This window comes from Podarcis raffonei, chromosome 1, assembly GCF_027172205.1.
Source record: "Podarcis raffonei isolate rPodRaf1 chromosome 1, rPodRaf1.pri, whole genome shotgun sequence".
NCBI lineage: Eukaryota > Metazoa > Chordata > Lepidosauria > Squamata > Lacertidae > Podarcis > Podarcis raffonei.
In genome coordinates this window covers 45982940-46004228 of record NC_070602.1, presented here as the reverse complement: position 1 = coordinate 46004228, position 21289 = coordinate 45982940, and the positions used below count along the sequence as shown (strand labels likewise).

Genomic DNA, 21289 nt, shown 5'->3' with positions numbered 1-21289 from the left:
TGCACTCTAAGGGCTTCAAACAGGAAAAGAAAGAAGACAGGCAACGGACTTGGGAAAGAGCTAGATGCTGCATCAAAAGTGCTTTGCCTTCCCTTCCAGCTGAAGACTGGATTTTGTGGCCAGCAGAGGAGGCAATGTTACTAACACTTCTTGCCCAAACCAGGATCAGGTTATAGCAGGTGTTCCCCACAGCTCTCTCTGCTAAAGCTGCAAACAGAGAGTGCTAGCATCAAGGCAGTGATAGAAGCTGCTATTTCCTGTTTTGAAGATACAAGATGGACAATTTTGGTCTTTCTAATTATACCTTATTTCTGCATGCAAATCTTTGCCCCAGAGGGAACTTTAATGACCTTTGGTAGCTGCAATAAAATGTTTGACATGACTAGCATTTGTATAGCATGAAATATGAAAATTAGCCTCAGAATACTGCCTAGTCTGCCGAGACTAAACCCCACTCTTTAATTTTCCAGGCCCTTTGTGGGCATTTTTCTTGTACTTGCAGTTATGCTCTGCACATTTAATAAGTAGCTGTTGCAGTAGTAGCTGCAGTAAAATGGTAGTGATGCTGGTGGTGATTTTCATGGCAACCCATCAACAAATATTCTCTGGAGCAAAAAGCAAAACAAGGTACAATAAAAGAAAAGTATTTAAATACAGAAAACAATAAAAATACAAAGGTAAAGGGACCCCTGACAATTAAGTCCAGTTGCAAACAACTCTGGGGTTGCGGCGTTCATCTTGCTTTACAGGCCAAGGGAGCCGGCATTTGACCGCTTCCGCAGACAGTTTTTCCGGTTCATGTGGCCAGCAGGTCTAAGCTGCTTCTGGCAAAACCAGAGCAGTGGTGGGAAACGCCATTTACCTTCCCGCCGGAGCGGTACCTATTTATCTACTTGCACTTTGGGGCGTGCTTTCAAACTGCTAGGTTGGCAGGAGCAGGGACTGAGCAACGGGAGCTCACCCTGTCACGCGGATTTGAACCGCTGACCTTCCAGTCAGCAAGCCCAAGCGGCACAGTGGTTTAACCCACAGCGCCACCTGCATTCCAAAAAATACAAAATGTTCCATCTAATGGGAAAAGAATATAATCATGAGCAGTTCTTCTTCCACACCAGAAACTATGTAGACTGTTCCATATTGTTCACCTCATCAAACATTATAAATGTGGTAGCCAGAAACACATTGCCAAAAAAAGAAGAGGTGCTTAATTCAAAAGAGACCACAGATTTGCATAACATTTGAATACACTAGAATATACTAATATGTATGTATAGATGCAAATTTAGAAAATAATCACTGTAATTTAACCAGAAATACAATAAATCCCATCTTAGTGGGAAAAGCTTTGACCAGGTGGCCTGTGTGGCTGCTTTGTCTCCTTCCAAGGTGTTAACTGTATGGGCAACTTCAAGGCCCCTGTGCCTCCTTTATCTTTAAACATGACTTGAGCTGGACATCCCTGTGGATAGAGGGCTGTCCTCTGTAAAGAAGGGCACATGGCTACCCTAACTGTAAAGACATATGGGGAGGCAGACAGGCTCAAGAAATTGTGGCTGATTTCTTGTGAGCTTTGCAATCTTCCTAAAAGTGATGGGACATAAAAACAGTGTATCTCAGACAGTAGTGATTCAAATCCATTGTATCTATAATTCCTCTAGCTCTCAAACTTGTTATTTCCATTTCCCCCCCTCTTTCCTTGATTGCCTTGCTGTTTGTCATTGTGACAGACGCTTGTCTGGTTACATTTTCAAGTAACAGTGGGATCTAATATTTATGAGGAAATAGTTGGAGATATAGAGCTGCTATCCTGTCTCCATAATACTTCATTAAATGAATGAGTGACTTGGCAGTTTATGATCTGATTCACCGTTTTCTCAGTGTTATGTAAGTTCATTTTTGCAGCGCAATGCTAACTGATCCAAGAAGTAAAGAACAAGCACATCTCATAATTGCTGCTTCTTTGGGTATTACCCATAAATGTTGTATTGAATTATTTCTGTAGGATAACATCCTTGAGATGTTTGACTTGACCACAGAGCCACATGCCTTAGTCACCCATTTGAAATACTGTCCCATTTGGATTTACTGTAACACACGCTACGTGGGTCTGCCTTTGGTCCAAGCTATCTGACAGACTGTATTCCCTCATATCAACCTGCCCAGGTTTTGAGGTCTCCAGGGGAGAGCCTTCTCTCGGTCCCACCACCCTCACAGGCATACTTGGTTGGGATGTGGAAAGGGCCTTCCTGTTGGCTTCTCCCAGACTCCGGAACTCCATGCCTGGAGAAGCTAGACTGGCTCCTCTACTAGTTGTCTTTCTGCCAACAGATGAAGACTTTCTTGTTCCAACAGGTTTTGGGGAACTGACGGCTTTTAGTAAAAGAGCTTGTGCTGTGCTGCTTTTATTGTAATTATTGGCATGGTTTTAATAGATTTATGTAGTTTTTATTCTATCAATGTTTAACTGTTTTTATGATGATGATGATGATGATGTTTCATTTTTATCCTTATTTTTATCTGAAATCTTCCTTGAGTCCCCATCAGGGGGAAAAGGGTGTGTGTGGGTGTGGGTGTGTAACAACAACTTGTTTGCTCTTCTTTTTTGTTTGCCTTATTTTTTATTTTTTAAAAAACTACTAGGGGCTGCTGGCCCTTCTTTATTGCTTACCAACCCTGCCTACCTCCTTTGCCAAACTTCCATCCTTTACCTCTTACCCAAATTTCCAGTCATTGTGACTCCTTCTGCCCCCAGCCATCCCCACTTTAACCCTGCCAACCCACCTCCCTGTTGCCAGTCCCTGTTTCCCTGCAGGTGTCACCACCACAACCCACAATTTGCCCCAAACTCCCCTATCCGCTCAAAACTCACTCCAATCCTAAGATCCCGCTGCCATCCACAGGAGGAGAGTTTTTCTCCTCTGTGCTCCATCCTGCCAGCAGAAGTAAGTGGGTTGCAGCATGAGGTGAAAGACTTTTTCCTCTTCAGAGGACATGGGAAGGCCCACCTGGGCCGTCTTTTGTCCGCTTACTTGCTCAGCCTGTTTGCTTTGCTTGCTCGCCTTGCCTGCTGTTGTCATGCTGCAGTTGCAGCACATGATGAGAGTCTTAGGTTTTTATGTATATAGGAAGATATCCCCCCCCCCAAAAAAAAGAAAGGAGAGGAATGCAGACCATAAGGCAGGAGTGGGAAACCTGTGGTCCCCCAGATGTTGCTGCACTCTGGCTCTCACCATCTTTGGTCATTAGCTACACTGGTAGGAGCTGATGGTGGTTAGAATCCAATAATAATAATAATAATAATAATAATAATAATAATAATAATAATAATTTATTTGTACCCCACCCATCTGGCTGGGTTTCTCCAGCCACTCTGGGCAGCTTCCAACAAAGATTAAAAATACATTAAAATGTCACACATTTAAAACTTCCCTGAACAGGGCTGCCTTCAGATGTCTTCTAAATGTCAGGTAGTTGTCTATCTCTTTGACATCTGATGGGAGGGCATTCCACAGGGCAGGCACCACTACCGAGAAGGCCCTCTGCCTGTTTCCCTGTAGCTTTGCTTCTCGCAATGAGGGAACCGCCAGAAGGCCCTCGGCGCTGGACCTCAGCGTCCGGGCAGAACGATAGGGGTGGAGACGCCAACAACATCTGGAGGGCAACAGATTCCTCACGCCTCCTATAAGGGATGAAATCAGAAATGTTGCCTATGTAGCTTCCATTTCTAACCATGTGTGCTAGGTATAATAGCTGCACAGAGCCAGGAAGAGATGCTCCCTTGGTCAGTTCTGGGGAGGTGAATGTTGCCAACTTTTATACTGACCCTGCTCCTGTACATGAAAAGCAGGCTGACAGCAGCAGTTCACTATCTGAGGCCTTGGCCTTGCACATCACTTTATCTTCATGCTGCAGAGCCAGTGAAATTGTTGGCAGTCTAATTGGTTACTTGTGGCCAAATGGAGTTGCCCGACTTCCTAACATAGGCAGGCAAGCTCTCTAAGACTAAGAGAGCCACAATACAATATTCATATACCCACATGACCTGAAGGTGCTGCTGTGCAATGCCAGGTCAATGATTCATAAGACCACTGCCATCCATGACTTGATCATGGATGGAGGACTTGACCTGGCATGTGTAACAGAGACTTGGTTGGATGAAGCAGATGGGCCTGTCCTTGCCGCTGCTTGTCCACCAGGTTTCTCTTACGCACAGCAACCCAGGTCATGTGGGCGGGGAGGGGGGGTTGCAGTGATTTTTAGGAAGTCATTAGTTTGCACCAGGCGTCCTATTGGGAAGACCCAGTTTTCCGAGTGCATGTTCTGGAAGTTGGGCAATAGGGGCAGTACAGGATTCCTTTTGGTGTACCGACCTCCCCGCTGCACCAAGGATTCCCTGCCCGAGCTGCTTCAGGTCGTGGCGGATGTTCTCCTGGAGACACCTAGCTTGGTCGTCCTAGGGGATTTTAACATCCATGCCGACACGACCTTACAAGGGGCCGCTCGGGACTTCGTGGAAAGCATGGCCTCCATGGGGCTGTCCCTGAATAAGTCTGGCCCAACCCATAGCCGCGGACATGCCTTGGACCTGGTGTTTACCTCTATGGATGTTGGTGATCTGACACTAAGTAAAAGCGAAACGAAAGAAGTGCCATGGTCAGATCACTTCCTGGTGCAACTGGACTTCTCTGCGACCCATCCCCTCTGCAGGGAGGTGGGACCAATTCGGATGGTCCGCCCCCGCCACTTAATGGATCCAAATGGTTTCCAGAGAGTGGTAGGGGATGCTTTATCCCATGTTGATGGCCTTTCAGCTGATTCCCTGGTGGCCCGCTGGAATGCGGAGTTAACCAGGGCTATTGACTGTTTGGCTCCGAAGCGCCCTCTCCGATTGCATGGAGCCCGGACAGCCCCATGGTTTTCCACGGATCTGAGGGCAATGAAACAATCGTTGAGACGGCTAGAGCGCCGGTGGCGGATAACTCATTCCGAATCTGACCGGACACAGGTTAGAGCTCAACGTCGAGCCTACCAAGTGGCGATAGCGACGGCGAAGAAGAATTTCTTCACCGCCTCTATTGCATCTGCAGAAAATAGCAGCAGGAGACTTTTTCAGGTGGTTCACAATTTAGCGGAACCACCTGCAACATCGGGGCCCAGTATGGGCCACATGTTCTCCTGCAATGATTTTGCAAAGTTTTTTGCAGATAAAATCGCTCAGATTCGGGAAGAAGTAGACTCCACCGTGGGAGCAGGGCCGGGGCGGGAGAGTGCTAGAGTTCTGTCTAGTCAAGTTGAGTGGGATCAATTCCAATCTGTTACCTCCGAGGATGTGGACAGGCTGCTTGGACGAGTGAGACCAACCACCTGTCTCCTGGATCCTTGCCCATCCTGGCTTATAAAAGCTAGCCGGGAAGGACTGGGCGATGGGCTTCGTGGGGTGGTGAATGCTTCCCTCCGTGAGGGAGCCTTCCCAGACCCGCTGAAAGAGGCGGTTATTAAACCGCTTCTTAAAAAACCATCTTTAGATGCGGCCACGATGGCCAACTATCGCCCAGTCTCAAATCTTCCATTCTTGGGCAAGGTGATTGAGCGAGCGGTTGCCGAACAACTCCAGGCACGCCTGGAAGAAGCGGACCATTTGGATCCCTTCCAGTCGGGATTCAGGCCTCATCATGGGACTGAAACTGCCTTGGTCGCACTGGTTGATGATCTCCGGCGGGCTAGAGACAAAGGTGAGAGCTGTTTCCTAGTTCTGCTGGATCTCTCAGCGGCGTTTGATACTATCGACCATAACATCCTTCTGGACCGTCTTGAGGGGCTGGGAGCTGGGGGCACTGTCATACAGTGGTTCCGCTCCTTCCTCCTGGGCCGTGTTCAGAAAGTGGTGGGGGGGGATGAGTGTTCAGACCCCTGGGCTCTCACTTGTGGGGTGCCTCAGGGTTCTGTCCTCTCCCCCATGCTTTTCAACATTTACATGCAGCCGCTGGGAGAGATCATCAGGAGGTTTGGGCTGGGTGTTCATCAGTATGCGGATGATACCCAGCTCTACCTCTCTTTTAAATCAGAACCAGTGAGGGCGGTGAAGGTCCTGTGTGAGTGTCTGGAGGCGGTTGGAGGATGGATGGCGGCTAACAGATTGAGGTTGAATCCTGACAAGACAGAAGTACTGTTTTTGGGGGACAGGAGGCGGGCAGGTGTGGAGGATTCCCTGGTCCTGAATGGGGTAACTGTGCCCCTGAAGGACCAGGTGCGCAGCCTGGGAGTCATTTTGGACTCACAGCTGTCCATGGAGGCACAGGTCAAATCTGTGTCCAGGGCAGCTGTTTACCAGCTCCATCTGGTACATAGGCTGAGACCCTATCTGCCTACGGACTGTCTCGCCAGAGTGGTGCATGCTCTGGTTATCTCCCGCTTGGATTACTGCAATGCGCTCTACGTGGGGCTACCTTTGAAGGTGACTCGGAAACTACAACTAATCCAGAATGCAGCAGCTAGACTGGTGACTGGGGGCGGCCGCCGAGACCATATAACACCGGTCTTGAAAGACCTACATTGGCTCCCAGTACGTTTCCGAGCACAATTCAAAGTGTTGGTGCTGACCTTTAAAGCCCTAAACGGCCTCGGTCCAGTATACCTGAAGGAGCGTCTCCACCCCCATCATTCTGCCCGGACGCTGAGGTCTAGCGCCGAGGGCCTTCTGGCGGTTCCCTCATTGCGAGAAGCAAAGCTACAGGGAACCAGGCAGAGGGCCTTCTCGGTAGTGGCGCCCGCCCTGTGGAATGCCCTTCCAGCAGATGTCAAAGAGATAAACAACTACCTGACATTCAGAAGACATCTTAAAGCAGCCCTGTTCAGGGAAGTTTTTAACGTGTGATATTTTACTGTATTTTTGGTTTTTATGGAAGCCGCCCAGAGTGGCTGGGGAGGCCCAGCCAGATGGGCGGGGTATAAATAATAAATTATTATTATTATATTATTATTATCATATAGGTCTGCTATAAAACAGGGGTGAGTTGGAACCTCAGGTCTCTCTTTCCTGCTTTCAGGGAATGGGAGTGTATGTGTGTGTATAGAAACTTCCATTACCCTGATCACTGGTGTGTGGTCCCTAGAAACATCCCTATAAAGAAATTTGGACGACCCCCCCCTCTCTCTCTCACACACACACATGAAAGCATGCAGTCATTGCTGACATCTACCGCCACCCCGTTGCCCCTCCTTCCCAAATCTCCCGCTGTTTATATCTCTGTACATCAGCCATTACTGCTGCTTTCCTCCTAAAAATGCAAGAGATTTGGAAGCCAAATAATGGCCTCTCTTATGTGCTAATGCCCTGGATAGCAGCAGTCCCTTTGTCAGTCGCAGACACCAGTGGGCCCATTTTTATCCTGTTTTCTGCATTCTGCTGGCTTTGATTTCAGAAATATGCAACGGGGGTTAAAGCTTTCTGCTTCTTTCCTGCATGATTAAGAAGGGCACCACGACTAACATATTCATTATAGAATATGTTTACAGGGCCAGAGACTTGAGAGGGAAAACTTTGGTTCTGGAAGGCATTGTAGTGGATAAGAAGATGAGCTCCATGGGAAAATTAACCCTGCTTGCTTGTTATGAGATAAGGAGGTTTGTTTCTCTGTTTGTTTTTGTGTTATAGCCCACTCTTTTTTTTGTAGAAAATAAACTGTAAGTCGGAGGCTTTCAGAAGACTTTTATTTTTTAATAGTGCCCATAGGAATTAGGGAGTTAGCTGACCCCTGGCAGATTGCAGAAAGCAATTTTCACTGCACACAGGTGGTGTAGTGGCAATAAAGGTTTTTTATTATTATTCTTTATTTTAGAAAATACAGCAGTTTTAGAAAAAAAAAAGCCCATGAATAGCATGTAATAGCATATGATGCAGCCTGCATAATCACACACATATGTGAGTGTTTTCTTTGTTGGATTAATGGCATCTGGGGAGGAGGGTGTGGAGATATGTCTGTTTTCTTGATGAATGCTGATCAGACACATGAGTATTAGCAGTGACACTAATTAACAGGGGGAGGAAACGCTTGTCATTATCCTGAGGGTGAGTAATCATTTTTGGCAGGTGATAATTAATGGTCTGGCAAAGTCAACAGGAAGATAATCTGTCAGCCTTGGGGAAAGCTAGGGACCCACCATAAAAAAACAACTACTTTCGTTTCTCGGTGCCTCACAGGAGTCCTGTGGGCTTTCAAAAATGGTACACATAAAGGGGTGATTGTGCGGTGTTTCTGGAGTTATCTTTGTACAAGCTTTGCAAATCTTCAGAAACTCCAAATTGTTTTGGAGTGTGGAAGGATGGCTGGCTGACTTGATTGATTGGTTGATTGGTTGATTGATTGATTGATTGATTGACTGATTCATTGATTGATTGGGAGGCATAAAAATTTGATTGACCAGAAAATCTGGTTGCTGTCCTAAGCAATAAGTTGCCTGAGACACTGAAGGTATTGCTGTGTGTAATGTTTCTAATTTGATGTAAACCAGGGACAGCAAACACTGTACCCTACAGATACAACTCCCATCAGTCCTAGCTAGCATGGCCAATGGCCAAGGATGATGGAAGCTGTTATCCTGCAACATGGGTTCCCCACCAGTGCTGCCACATCGCACATCCAACAGGTAAGAAGACGGCAGAGCAGAGAGAGTTCTGCCTCCACTGCCAGAGGCAGCCTGGCTATGAACAACAGTTGATGCTTGTGGGGTTCCTGTGGACATCTGGCTGGCCTCTGTGAAAACAGGCTATTGGGCTAGATGGATCACTGCTCTGATCCCGGTTCTTATGAATGAAGGGGGTGCATGAGTGCGTGTAGAAACTAGCTTCCTATATAAAAGGTAAAATGCACATTTGTTGCTCTACTCATCTTTGCTTCTGGCTCTGAAGGCTGGTATGTGGCCTTCAGAAGATTCCCTAGAAGGGAGTGCAGCCATTGGGCTTAAGAAGGTAACCTGGCCTTCCCTGTTTTACAGTGGTAACTCAGGTTACATACGCTTCAGGTTACATACGCTTCAGGTTACAGACTCCGCTAACCCAGAAATAGTGCTTCAGGTTAAGAACTTTGCTTCAGGATGAGAACAGAAATCATGCTCTGGGGTGCAGCAGCAGCAGGAGACCCCATTAGCTAAAGTGGTGCTTCAGGTTAAGAACAGTTTCAGGTTAAGTACGGACCTCCGGAACGAATTAAGTACTTAACCCAAGGTACCACTGTAATTAGAAACGGATACAACATTGCCAAGAAGTGTCAGCATTTAAACTGACAGCGTGACAATGGGAACCACATCAAAGAAAAAAAGAAAGATGCACCCTGCCTCTACTTGACTATATTCCTCATTTGCTGACTTCATCTTTGCTGATCTGTCGCAAGAAAACTTGAAGGTCTCGTCCTCACCTACCAGTGGGGGGTAGTGGGGGGCTCAACAATTATCCTGGTTCTCCTCCTGATGACAACATTGCTCCTGCTGTAAAAAAAAGCATCCTGGAGCCACACCCCTCCCCACAGCATTTCCTCTCCACCACACCACTGAAAATAGTTCTTATTGCTTATGTATTCTTTGTCTCTTTCCTTTTGGCTTTCTTCCTTTCCTTTCCTTTCCTTTCCTTTCCTTTCCTTTCTCTAGGGACTGACATAGTGCAGTGGCTCATGAAGAATCTCAACATTGAAGACCCAGGTAATTTGTTCTTCCAATGCCAAAAAATATATAAGCTTGGGGCTTGGTATTATCTATGGCTTGCAATATTGTATGCTATAAAATTAAACTCAGAATCTTGTGATTCTGTGGCATCCCAAACTGAAGGGTTAAGAATTTGTTGCCAGATTCTGGGAACACTGTTTCTGAGACCTAGGTGGGAAAAGTGACCACAAGGTGACAGAGGGGTTGAAAGTAGTTTCGTGCCATCCCTAAATGAATTCATTTTCTCTTCTGAGTTCTCCAGAATTCTTTCTACCACATTTGGATTGATGAAAACCTTAGAGAAGGATAGGGAGGTGCCTACCACACACTCAGAATTGTGGTAAACTCTTCCAGAACTTGAGAATTTTATTATTATGATATATTAACATACCGTATTTTTCGCTCTATAGGACGCACTTTTCCCCCTCCAAAACTGAAGGGGAAATGTGTGTGCATCCTATGGAGCGAATGCAGGCTCCTTGGCTTCAGCGATAGCAACACGAAGCCTCCAAAAGGCAGAGGGAGCGCTCCTTCTCCAGACTTCAGGGATAGCTGCCTGAAGCCTTTGGAGAGCAAGACTCTCCTGGCTTCAGCGAAAGGAACCCGAAGCCTTTGGAGTGCAGTGCGAGTTCCCGCTGCGCTCCAAAGGCTTCAGGTGGCTATCAGCGACGCGCCTGACCTGGAAGCCGGAGGCGCTGCCCCTTCAGCGACGCACCTGTCCTGGCTTCTGCCTTAGCCCTGCGCAGCCTCTTCCGGGCAGGGGGAGCCTTCATCCCGCTGCCCTGAAGAGGCTTGGTGTGGTTATCCCAGAAGCCAGAGCAGCCACACGGTATCCCAGAACCCAGATTCCTCTTGCTGTTTTGGCTTCTGGGATTCAGAATAATTTTTTCTTGTTTTCCTCCTCCCAAAACAAGGTGCGCCCTATGGTCCGGTGCGCCCTATGGAGTGAAAAATACTGTAGTTTTTAAAGTTGTTTGGGCCAGCAGACTTGTCATATGTTGAGGCTATTTCAGTGATTGCAGAGCCATCATAGCAGAACCTGGGGCTGCAATCCTGTACCCACCTACCTGGGAAGAAGCTCCAATGAATTCAGTGGGATTTGTATGTCTCTGAATGAAGGCTCCAGATGCACCTCTGTGGGGATGGACTCCCACAGCTAAGGGCCTATCACAGAGAATATCCTCTCTTGGGCCGCCACCAGCCTCTGAGGGTGGAGGAACTACCAAGAGGGCCCCCCCTCTGCCAATTTTAGCACCCAAGCGTATCTGTAAGGAAGGAGGTGGTCATGGCTCGGGGATTGCTGTACCAACAAGGTCCTGCCACCCTAGGCCTTGGGAGATGTTGCTTTGTACAGATATTTGACATATATTTTTTCTGCCTTAATTTCCAGCTGAAGCAATACATATGGGAAGTCTCATTGCAGCACAGGGATACATTTTCCCAATCTCAGATCATGTACTTACTTTGAAGGATGATGGGACTTTCTATCGCTTTCAGGTAATTTGGATTACACAACGACCCAACACCCTCCTTGATAAGAACTTCCTGATTTCTCCTTGACAAGAGGAATAAACCTAGAGTAAAGGCATTCCAACGCACACCTTCTGCCTTCTAAACTTTTGGAGGAGCTGCTTTAGTTGTTTGACAGTGGCATGGAAATGCTTAACTTTTATTATAACTAAGCAGTACCATTGACATTAACAGAGGCTTATATATAAAGTTAAGTTTGGGGGGTTGGTTTGTTTTAACTGTGACAGAGATACCTTTTTAACTAGTAGGGCTAGGTGTTGAGTCTCACACCTTTTTGGTTGGTAACCATGTGTTCTACCACATACTTATGCCCCGTGGCATGGCATCTTATGTTCAGTCTCATGCCCAACTTATTTTCCTACACTTTCCACCCATTGGCAGCTGACAGACCCACAATGTGATGCAGCAAGGGAAGCTATAGTACTGTTCAAGTCCGCCTTGGTCAGATCCCATCTGGAGTACTGTGTCCATTTCTGGGAACCACAGTTTAATAAGGATATAGTGGTGCTTCTGGATTTTTGACCTTCGAGAACCGAAATGTACGACAATGGAGGCATTCGGGAACTTAGGTACCACTGTATTAATGAGCTAGAATGTGTGCAGAGGAAGGTGATCAAGATGATAAAGGGTCTGGAGACCAAACCTTCTGAAGAACAGTTGTGGGAGTTAGGTATGTTTAGCCTGGATAAGAAGAGACTGAGAGGAGATATGATAACCATCTTCAAATATCTAAAGAGGTGTCACATGGAAGATGGAGCAAGCTTGTTTTCTCCTGCTCCGGAGCCTAGGACCTGAACCAGTTACAAGAAAGGAGATTCCAGCTAAACACCTGGAATAATTTTCTGGTGGTAAGAGCTGTTCAGCAGTGGAACAGACTCCCACAAGAGGTGGTGGACTTTCTTCTTCCTTTGAGTTTTTAAGCAGAGGTTATATGACCATCTGTGTTAGTTGTGATTCCTCCATTGCAGGGGGTTGGACTAGATTACCCCCAGGATTCCTCCCAACTTCCTCCCAACTCTAAAGTTCTAAGATGAGACTTGAGTCTGCCAGCTTGTTTTGGCTGCCCAAACCACAGCAATACACACATTTCTGGGGGGAAACTCGCCATCTTCTTCCTGCTGGAATGGCTACACATCTTGGTTACATCACATGACTTTATATCAGTTTTCTTCATATGAGGAGGCAATGAAAGAAAATATAGTTCTCACAATATTTTACAACTGATCAAATCTTGTTTTTATGAATATTTCTCATTAACATAAGAATGTCCTGTATACCTGAAGGAGCGTCTCCACCCCCATTGTTCAGCCTGGACACAGATCTAGTGCCGAGGGCCTTCTGGCAGTTCCCTCATTGCGAGAAGTGAGGTTACAGGGAACCAGACAGAGGGCCTTCTCGGTAGTGGTGCCTGCCCTGTGGAACGCCCTCCCATCAGATTTTACACACACACACACACACACACACACACACACACACACATTGCTTTTAATATTGTTTCTATACGTACAATTGTTTTAACTGTTTTTTATATGTATAACTGTTGTAAATATGTTTTTGTTACATTGTAAATTACTTTGGGATGCCTCATGAGAAGTGATTCATAAAATAAACATATTATGATAACAGCAATAATTATATTTGGATGAATGCATCATAGTGATAGAAATTCACTGTTTTTCAGGCTCCATATTTTTGGCCTTCAAATTGTTGGGAACCAGAAAACACAGACTATGGTGAGAATTTGGGGTGATATCATTTTTTAAATGTTTTTTGTAAATGTATCTCGAGTGACCAAGTTGTTCTAAAAAGAGATGATTCATTATATGACCCACATTGCTTCTCCTTTCCCATGTAAGAAACAGTTCTATTCGCATGACTAGAGCTGGACTGTCTTTCAGTTTGGATGATAATAATAATATTAACCCTCATTCAACTGACATGCAGCATCTCCTGGAGCAAATTCATGATATATAAAATGAGCAAGCACAAGAGAAATTATGGGGTGAATTATTAAATTAACAGTAGATTTTTTTCAAGAGCAGTGTTTCCCTCTTCCTAGCTGAACACTTGAAAATTGCTGAGGGTCTTGGTGGCCCACTTAATGATTTCCCTTCCTGTTGTAGCAATTGTAATATGCTGTGCTAGTTGCTGAATTATTTTTAATTGTATTCTTCTGGCTTCTTTTATTTCTCATATTACACTTACTGTATGTAATACAATTTGAAATCTATGGAAATTTGAATTTAATGCAACGGATGTGCATATTGTGTTAAACATCTTAATCCTAACCTCCTATTAACTTTTAACTAATATAATATATAAAAGAACGGCAGATATATGTCACCAGATAGCTCTAGTTTTTAATTACTGTCAATCATTTCTCCAGGGCTCTCTCCAATCTCACAGTGTTTGGGGAGAAGATTTAAAAACTGTTATGTTTTTCCTGTGTACCCATGGCTTATCCGGTTCTGCCACTAGGGGCTCCCGTGTATCCTTGCTCCAGAGCTACCCTGAGTTGGGGCCCCAGAGGCATTTGGGGAGAAATTAAAATCGTGGGTACCAGCCACAGTGTTTCAGCGGCTGTCAAGACCACCTCCCTCCCCTTTTTTTGCTTCTGCTCTGTTGGCTCCCACCTGCCCCAAGGCAAGCAGAGCTGAGCCCAAGTCACATCATAGTTCTGCCCCCAATCCCCATACATTCATTTTACACTGGAAACATTACAGTCATACCTCGGGTTGAAGTTTCTTCAGGTTGAACGCTTTCTGGTCACGCTCCGTGGCAACCTGGAAGTAATGGAACGTGTTACTTTCGGGTTTCGCCGCTCGCGCATGCGCAGACGGTCAAAATGACATCACGCGCATACATGGAAGCAGCAAATCGCAACCTACAGTCGCAGGTTGCGTTCCCTTCAGCATGCGAATGGGGCTCCAGAACGGATGCCGTTCGCATCCTGAGGTACCACTGTACAGTGTTTTTCAGAGCCAAACCCACTATTAAGCTGGTTTTGGGTGCCATGATTGGGCAGCAAATTGTTAGTTGTTTAATTTATTATTGTTGCATTTTCACTATTGGGGAAGGGTGCTTGTGCAGTTTGTGCCTCTGATGCCAAATAATTTGACAGCCTTCGTTACTAAGCACCTTGATTTAGGATAGGGGCACCACTTGTTGCTCCCTTTGGGCCAGCTGTGGTGATATTAATTGTTGTGTGAAAAGTCCTTGGGTAGACATTAAGAGTAATTTCAGTAGTTCCGAGCTGTATACAAAATTGCGAACAGAGCAGAGCAGAGATTAAGTTAATATGGAAATTAAGATAGGACTTTGTTCAGATGCAACAGTGTCGATCTACAGCTGTAGATATGAACGCACTCCCTGTGTATAAAATGATTGCGTTGTAAAATGCCTTAAGGTTATTGCCATCTCACATCATTAGTATGGTTTTTGTACGAAGGTCAGGCTGTGATCTGTGGATGAATTTGGTGTCCTGTACAATAAATGATGATATAGCCTGGACACTAATATATAGTCTGGCTGATCAATAAACTGTTCTCTAACCAAAATTAGAAATCCCTTAGCAGCAGTAAATGAAAATGGCGTTGCATTGATGTATAGCGGGGGGAAAGAAGAGTGATCAGTTTATATTAGTGGCTGGTGTCTGGCGTTGGGAAAGAAATAACAGTGGTTTATGAGCTAATAAACCACAGAATTCTCTATTAAATGTCTGAACAGCTTGAGTACTAATGCATAAAAGGAATATGTCAGCATTGTTATCTTTAGCTGTCTCTATGCGTTATTGCTGTCTCTTCTACAGCCATACTCCTCTCACGCTGAAATGATAAAATCAATTTTTTCATTCACCCGGGGCACTGGCAAAGGAAATGAATATACCTGTGCTCATAAAACAAGGGCTTTTGGCAGTGCTTTTTTTTTTTACAGGTTGACCAGAAGCAATTTATGGCCACAAAAACAAACAAACAAAAACCCTTTCTTCCCTGTCACTGCACAATTTTTAATAAATATATTGGAGGATTTGTAGTTATTGTTGAAAGCAGAGTTGCCATCACTGTGTAAGTCATATAATGGTAATCACATTTAATCTCTTATTTAACTGTTAATAACTCTCAACAAGTCAGTAAGAAAAAAAGATGTATAACAAACAATCCTTCTCCTTCTATAGGCATTGAGTCCATTGTGCAGCTGTCTAAGCTGTTCTGATACCATTTTATTTCAGTGGGAGATATTTAAGCAGGTGCTTCATGCTTAAGAGATGGCAATTTCTGTTCCCTTATAACTGGCAAAATCCATCCAGTCGGTAACCCAATACATTGCTGCATTTGCATTGCAGGCTGTTGGACCAGATGACTCTGGGGCTGCCATTTTAACCGTGGGCACATTTTTTAAGGGAAATACATCCTAGTACGTAGAGCATGCACAGGGAACGATCTTGAAAGACTAGCACTCACAGTCAAAATTCTTCCCCCATGTTATTCATGTTGTTGTTTTGCTAAGATTTATTTTATTATCATTTATTCTGTTTGTATCCTACCAATCATCATGAAGTAGCTCAGGGAAGCATTTGTATGATACATACAACAATTCTACAGACATGCTCAGAATTTCTGGGTACTCAGAAATGATTTTCTTGTGATTCAGGCATCTGAAAAATGTGATTTCGCAGTTATGGGAGTTGGTCCACACCTGTGGCTGGGTTTTTTCCCCCTGTAGCAACTGCCCTTGCCTTAATGGTGACGTTTTGTTTTCTTTCTCTCCATAGCCATCTATCTTTGCAAGAGGACCATGCAGAACAAAGCGAGGCTGGAGCTGGCGGATTATGAAGCCGTAGGTATACTGATTTTGCAGTTACAAAGTGTAATGTTGTCCTCTAAAGCAAACCTCTTTTCTTTGTACAACAAACTTGAAGGTGGGATCTGTGCTTTCTAATCGTTGCTTCTATCTGGAAACGCTTAAATAAATGTCAGGAAATTCATGCTCTTTCACTTTTTGGATGCTTGTTAAACCACAGTGGATGTTTATTCCTGCACAACCCAGTGCTTTCTCTGGCTTGCTAAACAGATACACATTCCATCCCTGCAACCCAGGCAGAACTGCCAATTGACTCTAACCACCAACCATGGTATATTAAAAAATTTTATACGCTATATTATCACTCTTTACAGGGTTTTACTCCCACACATTTCCAACTTCATTATTTATAAATTCAGTTACAAATCTTTGCTTACTATCAGCTAGTCAATTGTGCGGGTTATAAAGCTTCTTTATGAATCGCAAAGGGTTTACTCAGAGCCACCAGTCACGCTCTGGTATACATGCAAAGAAGGCATGGCACCAAAATGCAGTATTCTGGGGCCTATTGAGAGCAATAATTATCAGACAAGGCCAAACGATTAGATCATCTTTCATTTTCTTCAAGCCCATAGCTCACGTGATGAGCAACCACATCAACACTTGCCCGGTTAATTAAAGATAAGAGTGGTGTATGGCTTTAACAGAAGCTCTTGTTAAAACTAGGAACTCCATTTTTTTTAGGGGTGATTTTGTTTTTGTGGTTGCAAACAAACCATTGGATATATTACTGCAGATGTTTTGGAGGTTTTTGTAATTTAATTTTTTTTTACTACTATCCGTTTTTCCTTTGCTTATACCTTCTTTTCCCATTATTTTGTCTATATGTGAGTTTGTATCTATCTATTTAATTTTTTTAGGCAAGGCATGTTGTCTGCATATTCTGGCTCACGGTGGATTTGTCTCTTAAAATGGCTGGGCTTTAATATTTAGTCCACTGTGTTGGCAAGGCCAATGATCCTTTCCTATACAAGTCAATAGTGAACTTATTTAATGAGATTCCTGTTATGGCATTTCCATAGTGTTAAAAAAAAGGTAAAGGGACCCCTGACCATTAGGTCCAGTTGTGGCCAACTCTGGGGTTGCGGCGCTCATCTCGCTTTATTGGCCGAGGGAGCCGGCATACAGCAGGTCATGTGCTTCAATAATACATGGGGGGGGGGTAGAGAGAGAAAATTCACATAATGGATACAGTATATGGAAAGAATTGAGCTAAAATTGAGTGCTTTCAAGTCCTACTGACTTGATTGAAATGTTAAGTAGATACTTGAAACGCTGCCATTTAAGTCAATGGGACTCTAAAAATGCTGGCTCAAATCCTCTCTACAAATGCCACACTGACATCAAGACCATGGGACTCATCTTATGTGAAGCGAACCGACAGCAGCTAAATAACTCCCAAAATACTGGGGTACATGAAACAAAGGGGGGTGCACACCAGTAATACAAGAAAGGTGGTTTCATGCCCTGCTACAACTCAAGGTATTGTGCTCTGTTCTTTACTCCCTTATGCCCAATGCAATTTCCATTCTTGTCATTTCAACTGCCGCCACCATTGCTTTGTGACCGTCTGGCTTTGCAGATACACCTGACTGACGTTATAATGAGAGGTTCATTTTGAGCACGGGTTGGTATAATTGGTGGCTCGCCTCATCTTCCTCTCTCGTTTAGGAGAACTTGGCAAGACTCCAGAGAGCTTTTGCAAGGAAGTGGGAATTCATCTTTATGCAAGCTGAAGCTCAAGTGAAGTAGGTACCAAGTGAACAAATCTTCTGGGGAGAGAATGTGTTAAGGCTAACCATTCCTTCTTAAAGCTTAGGTTTCAAGGCTACGTTTCCCTTCCCCTCTGCAAAGTGGAGGGAACTGAAAGATGCTGCATTCCGTTCAGGATCTGAACAGTTAACATTCCTTCACCGCATAGCTGGCTCCATTCGCAAGGAGAACCTCTCCATTGATGGCATCAACCACCAGACATGTGCAGCTCTGGCATGATGATTCTTGGCATAATTATGTGGTCTTCATATGGTTGCCTCTTCACCCTTCCCCCTCCCCCCAAAATGCTGTCTTTGGATGAAGAGCAGTATATAAATTTAATAAAACAAATATAAACATCACCCATATTTTCTATGGGTGATACCCAGTGCCGCACAAGCAGATTTCCACTTCTTCAGTGGGACTTCTCCTTCTTCTTCAGTCCACCATGTGTGCGCATACACACACATGTGCGCACCAATTGTCTCTGGTGGGTCCCTCATTGGATATCACCCTGTGCATGGCTTGTACATGGAAAGGGCAGGTGGGAATGATGGCATTAGGCCTAATTTGTCATTGTAAATGGTTGACTCTTGAGCCATCACCTGCTGTTGAACCAATGAATCATTTCAGTGATTTTGCATATTCTCAAAACCACAATACATTAATTTGTCTGAAGATGAAGCTCCCTGCCCCCTCCAAAAAAAGGAGAAAATAGATAAAGATGCCTTCTGCAATAAACATGTCAACTTACAATTTGGTAGACAAAAATTATCACACCTTGCTGGAGGGGATTTATTTATTTCATTAAATTTATGCTTGGTTGTGAAAAACCTGAAAAGAGAATAAAAAAGATAACATTATTGGTAAAAACAGTTAAGAGCAACTGCTTAAAACATTATAAAAAACACAAATTTTGCAGCAAACTAAAAACAGATTAAAACACACAGTCTGTATTATAGCACCATCTTCCCCCTCCCCCATTCTCTATTATATTAACACACCAAAACAAAAATAGCGCACACACACGCAACCACCCACAAGCCCCAAATAAATGTTTGCCCTTAACCTCCATTCTTGCCAGTTAAAATTGGGCTCCACCAGTTAATCCACTGAACTCTTACAGCACAACCTTGTGCATGTCTTCTCAGAAGCAAGTCCTGTTGTTCCGTGAGACTCCAAGCTAAGTGTGAATTTTCCCTGTCAGTTGCTTAATCTCCTGATTAAACTTTATAGTCCCAGTGTGGTGTGAAGAACTTCGAGGCTAATCATAATTAAATAAGCTACTTTTGTCACTTGCTGCAATTTGTCTTATTAATACGGGAAAGGTTTTAAAACTTCATTTGACTCTTGCCTTCTCTGATTCTCTTCACCTTTTTTTTTGCCATCCCTACATATTTGAGCAGTGAAACTAGAATAGAGGGTGTTTGTTTTGCCTGTTCCTGTCCACCTTCATTTGAAGGCCTCTCTGCTATGACAGAGGCTTCTACCCCCATCCGTGGGGTATTCCCAAAGCCGCAGGCAACATTAAATGAGCCACATTAGTCAGTGTCAACCGCAGCGATAAGTGTGGATGCTCATCATTAAACTCTTGCTGCTAAGACTGTTAGATTTATGTGCCTAATATTAAGTACTTAGGTTTAACAGTTGTGCCTACCATGTCATTACTTACTCTGTATTTCCCTTCTGGCAGTTGTCAACATTGGGGGGAGGCATAAAAGCTTAGTTCATAACTGGGCTGCATTTGAATGACAAACACAGGTGTAATAGAGCCTTGCCAGTGGGTGGCCATGTGTCCTGCTTTACAGAGGACAGTTCTCTATTTGAGGTCCTTTCTTTGTATAGCTATCTGGTCCAGGTCTGGTTGAAAGGTAAGGATCCATCAGAAGAGAGAGCTGAGACCTTGAAATTGCCCATCAGCTGTTACCACTTAGACAGCAGATTGAGCAGGCAAACAGGTCACCTGGGCACAGACTTAACCACTATGGTGTAATGTATTTCTATTTAAATTATAGCAATTATTTCTAAATTTGCACCTACAGATGTAAATTAGGACATGCCAGTTTTGTGCAATTTTGTGTGCTCCTTTTTGGTGATATGTAAATGGCATCCCGCAAAATTCATTTAGGCATTATGTATGCTTAACTGCTTTCTGCCCCCATGTTATTCTAAAGCTAGGGTGAATGTAGCCCCCCATATATTTTTGCTTACTGCTAAGGAATAATTTCGTGTCATGGTTTCAAGGCATGCTCTCTGCTGTATGAAAGGAAATATAGCAATTGCCTCTTGATACCACAGAGAGGACTTGTAGTATAGTTCTCATAGACAGGTTGGGTCCAGAGGAATGTGGGGAGGAGCCAGCTGGGGAACAACTGCTTCATGGAGGAAAGAAGTATCAGAGATGAGTTGCTGTGGTCATTAGGCCTGACACTCCTGCGCTGATCGCGTTTTTTGCTAATAAAGAGTTAACTCCAAGTTGCACGGTGTGATTTACTGCTGGCTCGCTCCTGACAATAATGCACATACAAGTCCACCCAATAGGATGCAGTGAGCACCATGTTTTAGGTGCAGAGTTAGTGACAACAGCATTCCTGCAAAGCCTTTCTAATCTGACTACCAAAGTCTTAACAAATTAGCCTCACCATCCTATACATGCCTTGTTGAGTTCAATAAACCTTGGAGAAGACAAGAGTTTTGGCCCAGGGTGGAGAGCATTTGGCCCTCCAGATGTTGTTGGACTCCATCTCTGCTCATCCCTGACCATTGGCTGGGGTTGGTGGGCATTGGGAGTCCAACATCTGGAGGGCCAGAGGTTCCCCATCTCTGCCCTTTGCTAACTCCAACTAGTGAAATTGTGGTCTGATTTCATTGTGGGATTGTCCTTGTGGAGGATTTTGTGAGCTGTTGTGGGTGCATTGCATTTGTATTCTGCCTTTGGTTTTCCATATAGTAATTGTGTTTGTAATGTTCCGAAGGTTATTCAATAGACCCAAAAATCCAATCAGTCAAAACACCACACTAAAGGTTAATCTAGATTCTCATATAAACCCCAATCAAACCTTTGTGATTTGTTTTAGAATTGACAGAAAAAAGGATAAAACAGAAAGGAAAATTTTGGATAGTCAAGAAAGAGCCTTCTGGGATGTCCATAGGCCAGTGGTAAGTTAAATTATTTGTTGCTGCTATACACTCCGATGACGTGGTCTATTTTGTTTTCACACATAAATATCGTGTGAGCTTGCATGTTTTCTTTATTTCATCCTATTTCCTATAGTATGGAAGAATTTGCACAATTCTGTAGATTATTAGTTAAAGCCCCTTCAAAGCTCACTTTTTGCATCAGAGAGCATGAATCTTCCCACTGGGAAGAGAGGGGAGGCAGAAGCATTTCACCACACAAAGGAGAGCAATGCCACTGGCAGTGTATGAAATTGAATTCAGTTGCAGCTAA

At 44.2% G+C, this 21289-nt stretch overlaps 1 protein-coding gene across 7 annotated transcripts in view; it reads left to right on the top strand.

Moving 5' to 3' along the window:
* Positions 1-21289, top strand: part of RGS6 (regulator of G protein signaling 6) — a 213815-nt gene that overhangs the window by 140482 nt on the left and 52044 nt on the right. For all 7 annotated transcript variants that reach the window (XR_008329955.1, XR_008329956.1, XM_053384436.1 and 4 more), the window contains 6 exons: positions 9643-9693; positions 11087-11193; positions 12908-12959; positions 15998-16062; positions 17758-17834; positions 20916-20997. Coding sequence is in view for 5 of the 7 variants with exons in the window: in XM_053384436.1 (XP_053240411.1) it covers positions 9643-9693; positions 11087-11193; positions 12908-12959; positions 15998-16062; positions 17758-17834; positions 20916-20997 (434 nt within the window). In the remaining 2 variants the exon portion in view is untranslated. The remainder of the gene's footprint in view (positions 1-9642; positions 9694-11086; positions 11194-12907; positions 12960-15997; positions 16063-17757; positions 17835-20915; positions 20998-21289) is intronic.